Source organism: Gekko japonicus, unplaced genomic scaffold (assembly GCF_001447785.1).
Source record: "Gekko japonicus isolate JY-2015 unplaced genomic scaffold, Gekko_japonicus_V1.1 scaffold53, whole genome shotgun sequence".
NCBI classification, from domain to species: Eukaryota; Metazoa; Chordata; class Lepidosauria; order Squamata; family Gekkonidae; genus Gekko; species Gekko japonicus.
In genome coordinates, this window is record NW_015162474.1 from 1,994,790 (window position 1) to 2,008,749 (window position 13,960).

The 13,960-nt window shown below is 41.0% G+C and overlaps 1 protein-coding gene across 1 annotated transcript; it reads left to right on the plus strand.

Moving 5' to 3' along the window:
- The first annotated feature begins 6,493 nt into the window (after positions 1-6,493).
- On the plus strand, positions 6,494-12,174 carry LOC107105706 (interferon gamma-like). The gene is made up of 4 exons (XM_015405700.1): positions 6,494-6,613; positions 9,817-9,891; positions 10,291-10,476; positions 12,025-12,174. Exons 1-4 carry the CDS (start codon positions 6,494-6,496, stop codon positions 12,172-12,174), a joined length of 531 nt encoding a protein of 176 aa, XP_015261186.1.
- The last annotated feature ends 1,786 nt before the right edge of the window (positions 12,175-13,960 follow it).

Below are 13,960 nucleotides of genomic sequence, written 5' to 3' on the forward strand. Positions count from 1 at the left end.
GTTTAAGCGCACAAATCAAAAATCATTTTGAATAATCCTGTGTATTGATATTAAAATTTAAGTCTCTTGAATGTTTCCATTTCAGACACATCAAAATCTCATTTTCCATGTCTTTTCCTTTGCAAATGTTGTCACTAATTCCTTCAGGTCAAGTGCTGATGCTTTGGCATGTTTATTAATTTAGCTTGCCATCTCTCAGCCACTTGTGGCTGAGATCATTTACTGTCAGCCATAGTTGCTGAGTTCCCAGGGGTTGTTATTGCTGACTTGTAAGCAGGGCATTCATATAGCTTTAGGGAAAGGTGTGGGAGCAGTTCCAAAGTTCTTTGTGCAGAGGTATTTTTCCCCTGTGCATTGCTACAGCAGAATTTCCTTACTTTCCTCCCCTTTCTTGCAGCCATGAAGCTGTCTTTCTGCCCATTTCTTTCCAGACACAGCCCATAGCCAGATAATTTTTATTGGGGGGGGGGGGGCAAATGAGTACAGTGGTGGTCAGCCCATCAGCACAATCAATAAACTCTTAGCAGCCTCTGAGTTCAGGGGGACTTTTGTGGCCGGAGTCAAGGTGTAGTAGGCTGCATGTTTGGGCTCAGATCCTGAGTGCGAGAATCAGTCTGATCCTATCTCCCAAAATCAGCTCCACTGAATTTTGGGATTATATGTGAGGACTGAAGCCCTACTTAGAAATAGGGACGTTGTCGGGTGGTCTGCAGAAGAAGACCCCCAAGGAGCAGGACAGTAATACTTTTAGGAGGAGGTCCAAAAGCAAGACTAAGTTGGCTCAGTATTTTATGGTGTTGCCCCTGCTGCAGCTTCTGTGTTCCACGGGCATAGAAAGAGGTTCCCTGGGGATGGAGAGGAAAGAGCCAGAGCTGCCTCTGAGGAGGGGCCTCCTTCCTTCTCCACTTTGTCCCCCTGCCTTCTGCTGCTGAGCGCAGGCGGCGAGCATCATTCAGCCTGCAAGGTGCCTCTGTGGAGCTGGAGACAGAGCGAAGCCCAAGCAGAAGCCGGGCGGGCAGGTGTGGAGGATTCTTCATTGGCACCCCATGCCCCAGTCTCCTCTGGTCCTCTGCTAGGGCAGTCATTGGATACTGACTCGTTCCTTGGCCACAGAGTGTTGTTTGATTTTGCTTTGTGTCCCCCCCCCGATTAACCAAAAAGAGGAACTTTGGGGAACGTGTCCTCTGAGGCCCCCCTCCCCTCAAAGGCTGGTGTGGGGCTCCCACTGTGGATGTTTGGGAAGGCTCCCTTCCACAATCCGCACAGGTTGGGCCGGGGGGGGGGGTTGCTTCTGTCTGCATAGGTTTTTTTTTTTGGCCCGCCGGGGGGGGGGGGAGCAGCAGATGGACTTTGATGGGCGGCTGCTGGCAGCGGTGGGCGGCTTCGGATGGCATGCCTGGCTGCCGGCTGTGGTGCTGTGTCTGGCGGGGATCCTGTACAATAATGCTGACTGTCAGTTCTACACTCTTCTGAGGTCTGCACCCTAGGCGGCCGCCTAGTTTGGCCTAATGGTAGCACCGGCCCTGTGGGTCCTCACCTAGTGTAACAGTCAAACATGAGTTATGAATTCTCCACAGATATGTTCTCCACAGTTTCTACGCACAAGGTGCCTGATTTGGATCAGAATTATGACACACATGAAGAAGGGGACTAATCTTTCCTCTATTCCATGTTCCTGACCTGAAACAGTATCAGGGGGGCACTATTTGGCTCATTGGGGAAACCCTTGGGATATATGTGGCTTTCCCCAGTGCTCTCAGAGTTCAACAGGTGACAGTAAAGATCACACTTCAAGATGTGTTTGCTTGGACCATTCACAGCTCTGCTAATATTCTATAGAAGACTTGTTAATATTTTTGTGCAACAAAAGGTATTCGTGATTACATTTTGCCTGTTTTTTCACTGGCATATTCGGACTTCTCTTGTATCCGGAAGTAAAGAGCTTTTAGTAAGAAGTCTAGTAAAAGGACAGAAGATGTCAGGCTGTGAATGCAAAGCAGGCTTTTCTGTAGTGCACTCCCCAGTTGCCACCACTGAGCAGAATGGTGTGTGTGTGTGTTATTTGTGTAGTGTAGTGCTATCCTTTGCAGATGTCAACGGTTATAGCTGCCCTTACAGGCTGCTTAAAAAGTCACTGTGCCTAATGTCTGTTTTCTCTTTGCAAGTTATTAATGAACAGTATATCATTATGTGGATCAGATGACAATTTCTCTTTACACAACAGTGCAGATCTTTTTTTAAAAAAATTCTGCAGCAGTATGAAGAAAATACAGAAAGGTGGTTCACTGCAGAGAGGTAACCACTAGGAAGCGGTTTACAGTGGCCATCACATGTAGCAAAATCAAGTTACCTTGATTTAAATCTGGAAGAGGAGCAAAGATGGACAACTAGAATATCTGAAAGAATGGAGAAACAATCAGGAGCATAAAAAAAGGAGCTGAACAAGGGGTCGGATCTGACAAAAGGCCAAAGTAAAATATTCCACTTCTCCAGAACCCATAGCCTTAAAATACCAATTAAGGTGATAATCAAAACAGTGTCAATAAGAATATTTTGACTTAGTGTATAACTTTTTTTTAAGGGGGATCACCTTACATTCATGGTCATCGTCCTTTAGGGTAAATACAGTAGAACAAAACCATTGAAAGCATCAAAGCATAGAGTTAGCTAGCTGGATGCAAGACTGATTTGAAGCACCAAGTGTATGAACCAGTTCTTCCACGGGGGGGGGGGGGGGGGGGAAATAAAATGGGGAAAACAAGGCAAGAAAGAGAGAGATTGAGGTTGAGGTTGAAAAGGAAATTTATAATGTCTGATTCTTGTATCCCTAGGAGAGCCCAGCACCAGTGTAGAGGTACAGGGAGCTAAGCAGTAATTCAATCCAAGAGGAAAAGGCAGCCCTTATGTCATGTTTCAGGGGCTCTAAAGGTAAAGGTAAAGGTTCCCTTGCTCGAAAGCCAGTCGAATCCAACTCTAGCGTTGCGGTGCTCATCTCCGTTTCACAGCCGAAGAGCCAGCGCTGTCCTAAGACATTTCCGTGGTCATGTGGCCGGCATGACTAAACACCAAGGTGCACGGAACGCTGTTACCTTCCCACTGAAGTGGTACATATTGATCTACTTGCAATTTCTTGCTTTCGAACTGCTAGGTTGGCAGGAGCTGGAACTAGAGACGGGAGCTCACTCCGCCATGCAGCAACTCGGGTCTCGAACTGCTGAACTACCAACCTTCCACAGCCTGCAGTTCAGCATCTTAACCACTTGAGCCACCGCAGCTCCATATCAGGGGCTCTAGCAGCTCACAAAACAAGGATGGTCTCAGGGCAGGGAAAAGTGCTCCTCCAAAGAATGGCTGAATTTGAGTTCAGAACAATGGACCCCTCAGGGCTGAATAGAGACATAGGATACTTATCTTACTACAGATGCTGATTTGTGCCCCCAAGCATTTCTCTTCTGCTTTAATCAAGCTGATTACAATATGCATTGTACCTTTGCATCCATTCCTGAGCTCCTTCTTTACAACATCCCTCCCACCTCCTGACTGGTATATAAAGGCTCATTCTTGCAGCCAGGAATGACTTCTACTATACACTAGAGGTACAGCCTGGTCACCTCTGACTACAGAAATCCCACACCTTGCCAAATGCCAAATGCTGGCATCAGTACTTCTGCCAGCTTCTGACATCAGTACTTCTGCCAACATCCACACCTGTTTGTGGTCAATGAATACAATCTGCCCAGATCAGCCATTGACCTGGATTTTGCGAGTGGGAAAATGATAGTTGGGATGGACAATGGGCACAGATAGGTTTTAATACCTGCCTACCTGGCAGTTGTATATGGGGTTGTGTATGTTGGTATGCTGGATTGGTTTTGATCATGTGTCAGGGTTTAACTTTCCTTTCTTAAGTAGCTCTGCCATGGCTGCTGATTTACAGCCAACTGATGTTCTCTGGCAACTCCCCTTCTTTTTTACTACCTCCCCACATGTGTGGTGGGATCATTGCAGCTGCAAAACTGAGGTTCTTGGCACATTTTAAAAATGCATTTACTTTGCTTTTCTCACTGAGAATCAAGGGGGATTACACAGTGTAAACTGATGCAATCAATAGGATGAGACATCTTAAAGCATTGTAATGGGAACAAGATTACAGAAATTGGAAACAAAATATAAAACATTAGACAGGATATGTTAAACAGTGCAAAAACTGGTATTATAGAGGTAGAAAACATTGCAGTGAGACCAGGATAATACATTCCACAAACAGATAAAATATACTATACACAGTGGTATAGTTCACAATCTCATTCCCTTTAGAAAAGCACCTTCTTGAACCATTCCATTATAATATAGCCCTATTACCTTTGTAAATATGGCCTCCTGAGCAATTCCGTTTTACCCAGAGACATGGGAGCCTTCTTGACCTTTTCAGACAGACCATTCCACAATGTGGGGGCTACAACAGAGAATGCACATATGTGGGCAGTTTTTGATTTTGCCCATTCACAGCATCCTCAGAAGGCCTTGCTCAGATGAGCAAAGCTGTCATGGCAGACTATAAGAGGAGGGGCTGTCCTGCAGACATGAGGGTCTAAGGTCATGAAGGGCTTTGTATCTGATAGCCACTACCTTGAATTGAACCCAGTAACCGATGGACAGCCAGACCAATTTCACACAAGAGCTGCGCCGTGGTTGCACCTCCCTTTGCCCCACTTCTATTGGTCAATTTCCCACTCGAAGCCACGCGGCCGCGTTTTAACCCGTGGCTTCGCCTGATTTTCCCCGCGGTTTCGTGATCCTCAAAAAACAGGATCACAAAACCGCAGGGAAAATCGGGCGAAGCCGCGGGTCAAAACGCGGCCACACAGCTTCGAGTGGGAAATTGACCAATAGAAGCGGGGCAAAGGGTGGCGCGACCGTGGCGCAGCTCTTGTGTGAAATCAGTCCCAGTGGAGTGACTGCAGATTGGGTGTCAGTTGCATGCTCTGCCTAGGTTCTGATAGTTCTTACCAACTGGAGTATCTAAGATGACTCCAAGGGTAGACTCTCATACAGTGTAGTACAATAGTCTAGTCTCAATGTTACCATGGCATGGATCCAGGTGCCAGATAGGCTGAGTCAAGGTAGGGAGCCATTTTCCACCCTAAATGAATTTGGAAGAAAGTTTTTTTGCATATGCATTAACTTGCTTCTCCAGCAGTAATACTATATCCAGTATAATTGAGTCAGCAAGGGTCAGCTGAAAGCCAGTGAAGGTGAGAAGCACAATGTCCTCCAAGACCTCAGCCTTCCCAGAATTCTGAATACGTGAATTTTGAACAAAAATTATAGGTCTACTTTCTTTTTTATATAAACTTGGTGCTGTCATTGGAAGTTAACCGTTGTTCTCTCTCTTCTTAATAACGACTACTTTCCTGTCTATTTTGAACTCTACACCACACCATTATACCACCACAATTGTACATTGTGGCTATCTTGCATTAGTACAGTGCATTTGCCAGTTGTACAAGTGCAACAGGGAGACCAATAGCATTGTGGGTTGATCTTATCCTGTTCACAGGGCATTAGATGGAGGATACAATCATGCTATCCTTGATTTCCTTAATTCTGGTAAAAATTATGAGTTGGATCCCATTAATCTCTTCTGCTAAGTGAGGAGCCTCACTCTGGCAAAAGGAGTCTTGCTCTGGCAGAAGGAGCCTTAATCTAGCAGAGGAAGACTTCCTCCGTAGGTGAAAGGGGGTCTTTGGATCCAACCTGATGAAAGAAGCATGGAAATAATTTACCATAAGGAAAAATGAAAGAAGGCATATATTTTATGCAAAAGTATAACAGTTATCTGCTACGGTTATTATAAAATTAAAGAACACCTCTAACCCACAGTGAATAAGCATTAGAAGTAACACATTTATCAAACTGCCCATTAACCACATGATGTAGTGGGTTTTGGGTTTTTTTGCTTTCTGATGGTTTGTTACTGTATCCAACATATACTTGAAAAGATTATGCTACATCATCTGACCCTGTTTCCTGTCTTCTTGTTCCCCCACCACAAAGTACTAAAGCAGTTTCAGGGTACTGCAAAATGGTTTCCTTTAAATGAGGAGGGGGAATTGATGGGTTTCATATGCATACCTTGCCTAGCTGGACTTTCCCGTGCCTTCTTGCTTTCACATGTGATACTTTCGAGGGATCCCTAAAGAACAGCTAACTGGACATGGAGACGAGCATTCGTCACACTGGGGGACGTCGTTATTTAAAGGAAACTTTACATGTAGAAATGCCACAAAAACCTCCTATCTAACACCATCTTCTAAAATGTGTGAAAATACATAGTTCTGATTAGCTAAAATGTTCAACGGCCAAGTATAAATACCGCCACCCAGAGAGCTGAAGATCAAACCTGCAAAGGGCAATAGACAGCCAAGTTAGATCATTGCTCTGGGTCCAACATCTGTCTTTGTAGTGAAGCTAACTACCTGACTTTGAAACAATGACTTGGCAGATTTGCTTGTTTGTCTTTCTGGCTATTAGCTGTTCTGATGGACAAATTCTTACAGATTCAGTTTTTGATCAGATAAAAGAAGATATTATCAGATTGGAGCAAGACTATGTAAGTACACTTTCAGATATATTTCTTGTTATCTTTCTTTTCCGTTTTCTTGTACAACAGTAGATCTTAGGACGTTGATATTCATGGGCAACTACTCTTGTGTTTGTGATCTGTTATAATATATATTTGTAATTCATTGTTCAATATTTTCCTTTCATTCAGTTTGGATATATGGCGGATTATAAAGAAATTCCTCCCCAAGAGAATTTGAAAGATCCTACATTAAGCTAAATTTCAAAAAAGTAAACACAATTTGTAACATTTCCATACTTCTAAAAAGACTGAATGAAAGCTGGTGCAAATAGCTAGATGGCTTCCCATACAGGAAGTGTTAGGGAACAGGGCTGACTGTATAGAAAGCTGAAGAAAGGAGAGTCAACCGAACTGATCACTTCTCTCTGAAATTTCTGAACATATGATTTGTTTTGATTGAAACAGTCCTCACAGGATTGGCAGTTTCTTCTCCCCAGTCCATGCCTAGCTCAAGATCCCCACAACAGCTTTGCTTAATTCTTCACGTCCTTGTTCTCCTTGAATGTATATAATCCAACATGATAATATATTATAGTCAATTACTTGATTAGGTGAATAATAATTCCAAAAGTCTCTAATGTAAATATCTTTCATAATCTGGTTTTAGTTGTGAGTTATGATTAGTTATGATTTCCATCCAGGGTTTTTTCTTTTTCTTTTGAAAAAGAGGTGCTGGAACTCTCAAGAGGGAAATTAAGTTTTCAATCTGTATACTGAAAACTCATGAACTTGTAAATGTTTTAAAAAGAATTGTGTTGAAGAGGTTCCGGAATTCTGTTCCGGTGCATTCCCCCAGGAAAAAAGCTCTGTTTCCATCTATGTTCAAGCAACTTTGGAGTCTTGGACTTTGGTGAGAGGAGGGCTTTGGATATTTTATTTGTTTATTAAGGGAGTTACATACCACTTTGTGCTTGGGCCAGCTGTTCCTGATGTTAGCAAAGAAGTGTTGCTAGCTTAACGCTCAGTCATTTCTTCGTTCAGCAGTCCACACATATAGTAACAACGGAATCGGAACTTGCGCATGGAAACTTGTGGAGGATGTATAAGGAGAGACAACCAAAGCAAGCTGACTTCTAAATGTTAAAAGAAATGCCAACACTTTAGGGTTGACATGACTACATATACAGTTGGTGGAAACATTTCTTCAGTAAGAAGTATGACTGGCCAAATAGGAAGTTATATGATGACAATGAAGAAGAAGAAGACGATGATTAATATCCCATCTTACTTCCTTACTTACATTCCCAGTAATCTCCCACTCAGGCACAGACCACACAGAGACCAGTTTACCTTTAGCAAGGGAACTGCATCATGTGCCCACCAACCATATCCTCATAGTGCTATTGGTTGGGCTTTAAGGGAAACTTGTATGGGCAGCTTTCCAGGCAGTGGGTAAGGCTGTAGATAAATTTGGCTAAGGCAATTGATTAGGACTATAATATGCAGCCAGTTTCTTCCAGAATAAGGTTTCCTGAAAATGTAGACTCAATAAAACCCAAATTTTAGTCTAGTACTGATTTTAACAGGTTTATTATCATTATTATTCCCTCAGCAGTATGCTATTACACACTCCAGCTGTGTGCTAGAAACTTTACAAAATGCTGGATTTTGTATGTACATTTAAATAATGAGTCCACCATATGAGGAACCACAAGCAGAACTAGGTAAATTAATGTCTAATTCTGAGCTACTCTACTGGTCACTACATCTTGAGCATGAGCATTCAATCTCGACATTGTGCAATTCGGATTCTAGTGGAGTTTAATGAGTTTTCTTCCATTAGGGCATTTTCACAATTTAGAAAAAGTTATTTTAATTTTCCACATGGATACAATGAATAACAGAGACATACTGACCAGAAGGTACATTTAAATTGTGTTTCTCACTTTCTAGTTTACATTAAGTACATTTTGAATAAAAGAGGTAGAGACTAAACAACGTGTAATGTTGCAGCTGAAATGCCCCTATATAAATCAATGGTGAGACCTCATTTGGAATACTGTGTGCAGTTCTGGTCACCACACCTTAAAAAGGATATTATAGCTTTGGAAAAAGTGCAGAAAAGGGCAACTCGAATGATAAAAGGGTTGGAACACTTTCCCTATGAGGAAAGGTTAAAGCGCTTAGGGCTCTTTAGCTTGGAGAAAAGACGACTGAGGGGTGACATGATCGAGGTTTATAAGATTATGCATGGGAAAGAGCAGGTAGAGAAAGAGGTACTTTTCTCCCTTTCTCACAATACAAGAACTCGTGGGCACTCCATGAAACTGCAGAGCGGTCGGGTTAGAACGGATAAAAGGAAGTACTTCTTCACCCAAAGAGTGATTAACACATGGAATTCACTGCCACAGGAAGTGGTGGCGGCTACAAGCATGGACGGCTTCAAAGGGGAATTAGATAAGCATATGGAGCAGAGGTCCATCAGTGGATATTAGCCACAAGGTATAGATAGGGGCTCTGGGGCAAGTGATGCTCTGTCTTCTTGGTGCTTGGGGGGGGGAGAGTGGGAGGGCTTCTAGTGTCCTGGCCCCACTGCTGGACCTCCTGATGGCACTGGTATTTCTGGCCACTGTGTAACACAGAGTGTTGGACTGGATGGGCCTTTGGCCTGATCCAACATTGGCGTCTCTTATGTTCTTATGTTATGTTCCTGTAACGGAATAAGGATGGCAATGTGAGTCTATTTGCAGAAAATAGATAATGGGTCTAGGAAGCTGGAATGACACAAGTATTAGGGATGTAAGATGAAGTTATTGATATATCTTTAATTTGGCAATGTTCAATGTACTGTTCATTCCATCAGAGTTAAGATCAAGAGTGTAAATGAAAGGCCGTAGGGCTGTGTATACATTCTTTCCTATATTGTCACCTCATCTTAAATAATGGTAGTATCAGGCCATCCCTGTTGAGCAGCAGTGTAGCATGAGAGGAGATTTCCTCCAAACTTATCATAAAACTGGATTTGAAGTGACTCAAGTTGCATGAGTTACATATAAGAGGAAACAGGTGTGGGTAAATTAGACCTGACTGAGCAGAAAATGCTTTCTCAGGATTAATAAAACCAGCAACTTAATTTAATTTTTTTTTAAAAAAAATGACAGCTAAAGCTGCCATTGCTGAGATTGAGGATTATGTAATATATTTGGTTGAGACTGTATTTTGTGTTACAGAATGCAAGTCAATCTGATGTTGCTGTGGGTAAACCTGTTTTCACAAATAAACTGCACGACACCCTGTGGTCAGAGGTAAGTTTATGAACATCTTGAATTGGGTTTGTTTTTGTTTGTTTAGCTGTACTCTGCTGAGATTGCTGTGGCGCATTTGACCATAAAAGATTAATTTCTACTCACAACCATGGACTTAGAACTGCCAATATATTCCTTTTATGGGCTTTCAGTGACATGATTCTGACATATCAGGAAAAACTGATAAGAAACCACTTTAGTTTCAAAATACAGATGGGAGCCAACCATTATTTTGACTTTTTGCCAAATGATTACCACCATTTCCATTATTGGTGATGGTTATGTGGTTCTTTGAGCATGCCCCAGCCACAGCAATGGATCTAAGGGCCTTCAACTTGAATCATTTACATTTCTAGAGAAAGATTATTAATCTGTTTTTATTTTCTGGTTTTCTAACAGGGCAAAGAAAAAAGGATCTTACTTGCCCAAATAATTTCCATGTACTGGAAGATGCTGAAAAATTCAACCAATATTGGAACTGCTAAACACATCAGGAACCTAGTAAATGCTCTGGAATTATACAAAACAAAATACAATGAGAGCTTGAGGAAAGCAACTGATATAATTGAGTTGTCAAAGCTTCCGGTAATATTTTTGTTGTTATTTTGATTTAGAATATTCTTGTGAAGGGATTTTATGATGCTTTCAGAATGAGGAGAAATTCAGCCAAATTAAGTACCTTTACATTCCATTATATAGCTGAAATGAATGGGATTCATAAGTATTTAAGTATGGCTGGACAAATTCAGGTCTTTTAAAACAGTAAAGTTCCAATCTTGTGACTTGATTCTATATGTGTATATTTGGAGACCATCCCATAGATTTAATGGCTCTTTCTTTTAAATAAACCTATTTAAGATAATATGCTAAAGGCAACATGAACAAAACCTTTTTCCTGGAATGTTGCCTTTAGAACCAGAGAGAGAGAGAGAGAGAACTTTTTAAAGCAATTAACCGATTTATGAACAATATTGAATAGAAAGACTTGAATTTGTTAATATCAAGGGTTCTTTGAACTAGGTAGAAGCTTAAACCTGTTTTCCATCATTGGTCTTGGAGACATAGAAATATACACACGAACACATGAAGATGCCTTATACTGAATCAGACCCTTGGTCCATCAAAATCAGTATTATTTACTCAGACCAGCAGCGGCTCTCCAGGGTCTCAGGCTGAGGTCTTTCACATCACCTCCTGTTTGATCTTTTTAACAGGAGATGTCGGGGATTGAACCTGGGATCTTCTGCATGCCAAGCGGATGCTCTGCCACTGAGCCACAGCACCTCCCCAAATATAGAAGCATAGAGCTGGAGGGGACCTCAAGGGTCATATAGTCTAGCTCCCTGAGCAATGCAGGAAATTCATAACTACCCCCCACTCCCTCAATGACCCCTGCTCTATGCCCAGAGGAAGGCAAAAAATCCTCCAGGATCCCTGGCCAATCTGGCCTGGGGAAAAATTCCTTCCTGACCCCAAAGTGGCAATCATCATTACCCTGGACATGTAAGACAAGGCCATGATAAATGAGTACTAACTCATCCCTTCCTCCCCTTCCACTCATGATCTGTCTAAAATCACAGAATCAGCATTGCTGTCAGATGACCATAGCCTCTGCTTAAAAACCTCAAAAGAATTTCTTCCTTGCTTGTGAGTTGCATTCTATAAATATTTGCCATCAATAATCTATGGCTGAATGAACAGGTGTTTCTTATCTTATATAAGAAGTACTCAATATAGTTCTTTGCACAATCCACTTTTACCAGATACTTGGAAAAAATAACCTTGAGTAATATGAAAATATAAGTGTGATAGAAGGCCAGTCAGGTAAAATGTGGGCTTATTCTAGATCATTTTACAGCACCAGTGCTGTAGTTAATGTATATTTCTTTACAAAGATTTCAGTCCAAGATGTTCCTTTTGCTAAATCAGCTGATCTGATACATTAGAAAAATTTAACCTAAAACCACTGAAAGAAGGAGACTTTTCTTCCTTTTATAGGATTTCTGGGATTCTATTACTATTTTCAAATGTTCTTTTAAATAATTTTTAAACCATAGTGTGAGCCAGTTTGATAGCTTAATTTTTCTATTAACTTTCATATTGAATCAGTTTTTATTTTGTCATTTGAAACAGCTGACCGATTTAAAACTTCAGCGCAAGGCAGTAGTTGAACTGTACCCAGTTTTACAGGAAGTGAACAAAGAAGAGATCCAGAGAAAGAGGAGAAGCAAGAAACCCAATCCCCAACGCCTGCAGCGACTCCGACCATACCACAGAGGCTAGCTATTTTTTCTACTGATAGCTCTTTTTAATATATCTTATTTATTGATATTTATCAATTGATTTAAAATAACTATTTATAAGAGTCAATCTGGTAGAAACACCAAATGATTTAAATATTTATCATTCATAATGTTATCTAAAATTAATATTATTAATTACTATTTAACTTCTAATGTTTGTCAGATGGATTATGTGGGACTTGTTCAGTTTTTATTTGATATTTTTATGGACTGCATATAAAATGTTTAATTAAACAAATCGCTCTACTATTTCTGATGTTCTACTACTTTTTGGAGAGTTGGTGTTTCAGTGATCCAAAATATTATAAGGCTATTGCTAAATGTTTGCTTTTCTGTGGATTTTGTCACTCTCAGGTGTTTAAATTATGCTAGAATCATGTATGCAAGATTTGTCCCAGTTAAGAAGCTTATGTCTGTCCAGAGTTCCATGGGTAGTGGAACTCTTTCCTGCACATGAATCTTCTATCAGTTCAGTGGAAGCAGCATCCATTTTGTATGTGCCAGGTGTTCTATCCTTAAATGTGAAGGATACCTTTGTAAGTGAATTAGGATGCTTGCACTGGAAGAAAACCTTGCACTTATATGGAATCATGGGGCTAGGATGAATGCATTTAACAGTGTGTTATCTGTGTACATAAAATTAAACACAAACCCTCCTGAACAGGAAAAACTATGAGTGAAGGGCAACCATTTTCACTGACAAGGACTGGGATGACAGGAATATCCAATATGTTAGAGTAATTAGATATTTGGATTAACTTGTGTGCTATTAATATTGGTTTATGTTGCTCATGAGGAGAGCATATGTAAGGATTTGGACAGTGGAGTCTATTCTATGAATGAGAATGGTTAAACCAGGCGTGTCCAACTCAAATGGGTTGCAGGCAAGCAACCCATCTCACAGATAACTGGTGGGGATGCCATAATTTTCCACCACATCACCATATTTTATGGGGACAGCCAGTAGTAGGGAGACATTTGGTTATCGTTTTTAGAAAAATGCCCCAGGTCTTCTAACCCCACTCTGAAGCCCTTCTACATCTTGCCTTCCAAAATCTATTTATCAACAGCACTGCCTTAATTGCCAGCTCCCTCTGGGGTTGTGGGAACACTCTATAGCTCCCATTTTAACTTTGTTTGCACATGGCCTGCCCTCCATAATTTTCACCTATTGCACAAGACTATAGTTAAATGGAGTCACAGCATACCCAGAATGATATATTTTGTATTAAAAGTTTCTATTGATCTGCCATCAGTGGCAGCTGATGTAGAAGGTCATAGCCAGCTCACTGCCCTTCAAGAAATTTATACATGTGCAGTTTAATTGTACATATGTAAAATATTATTGCTATCATCTCCATTCTTTAATGGCACAGTGAATATATATGAGGAGGAGAATCTTTAACGAGTATCATTGATGGGAATACAGATGGTCAATATGTACTGGACACACATAAATACACACACATAAAAACAGATTGTATAGAAAGGGCCCTAAAATATTTATTTAACTCAAAGCTATTTAACAGCATTTTAAAAATCTTGTTTATTCATATAACAGCCCCATTATACAGGATAATATTCTCCTGATTTTTCCCACTTCACAGAAGGGGAACTAACCATAAGAAACAATAACCTGGCCAAGTCTGCCCCATAAATCTATGTTCCACTTCGTACATTTGCAGGGATAATGCCATTGCTAGCTATGCAAAAGTAGATAGATTCAAGTGGGTAGCCATGTTGTTCTGAAGCATCAGAACAAAGTT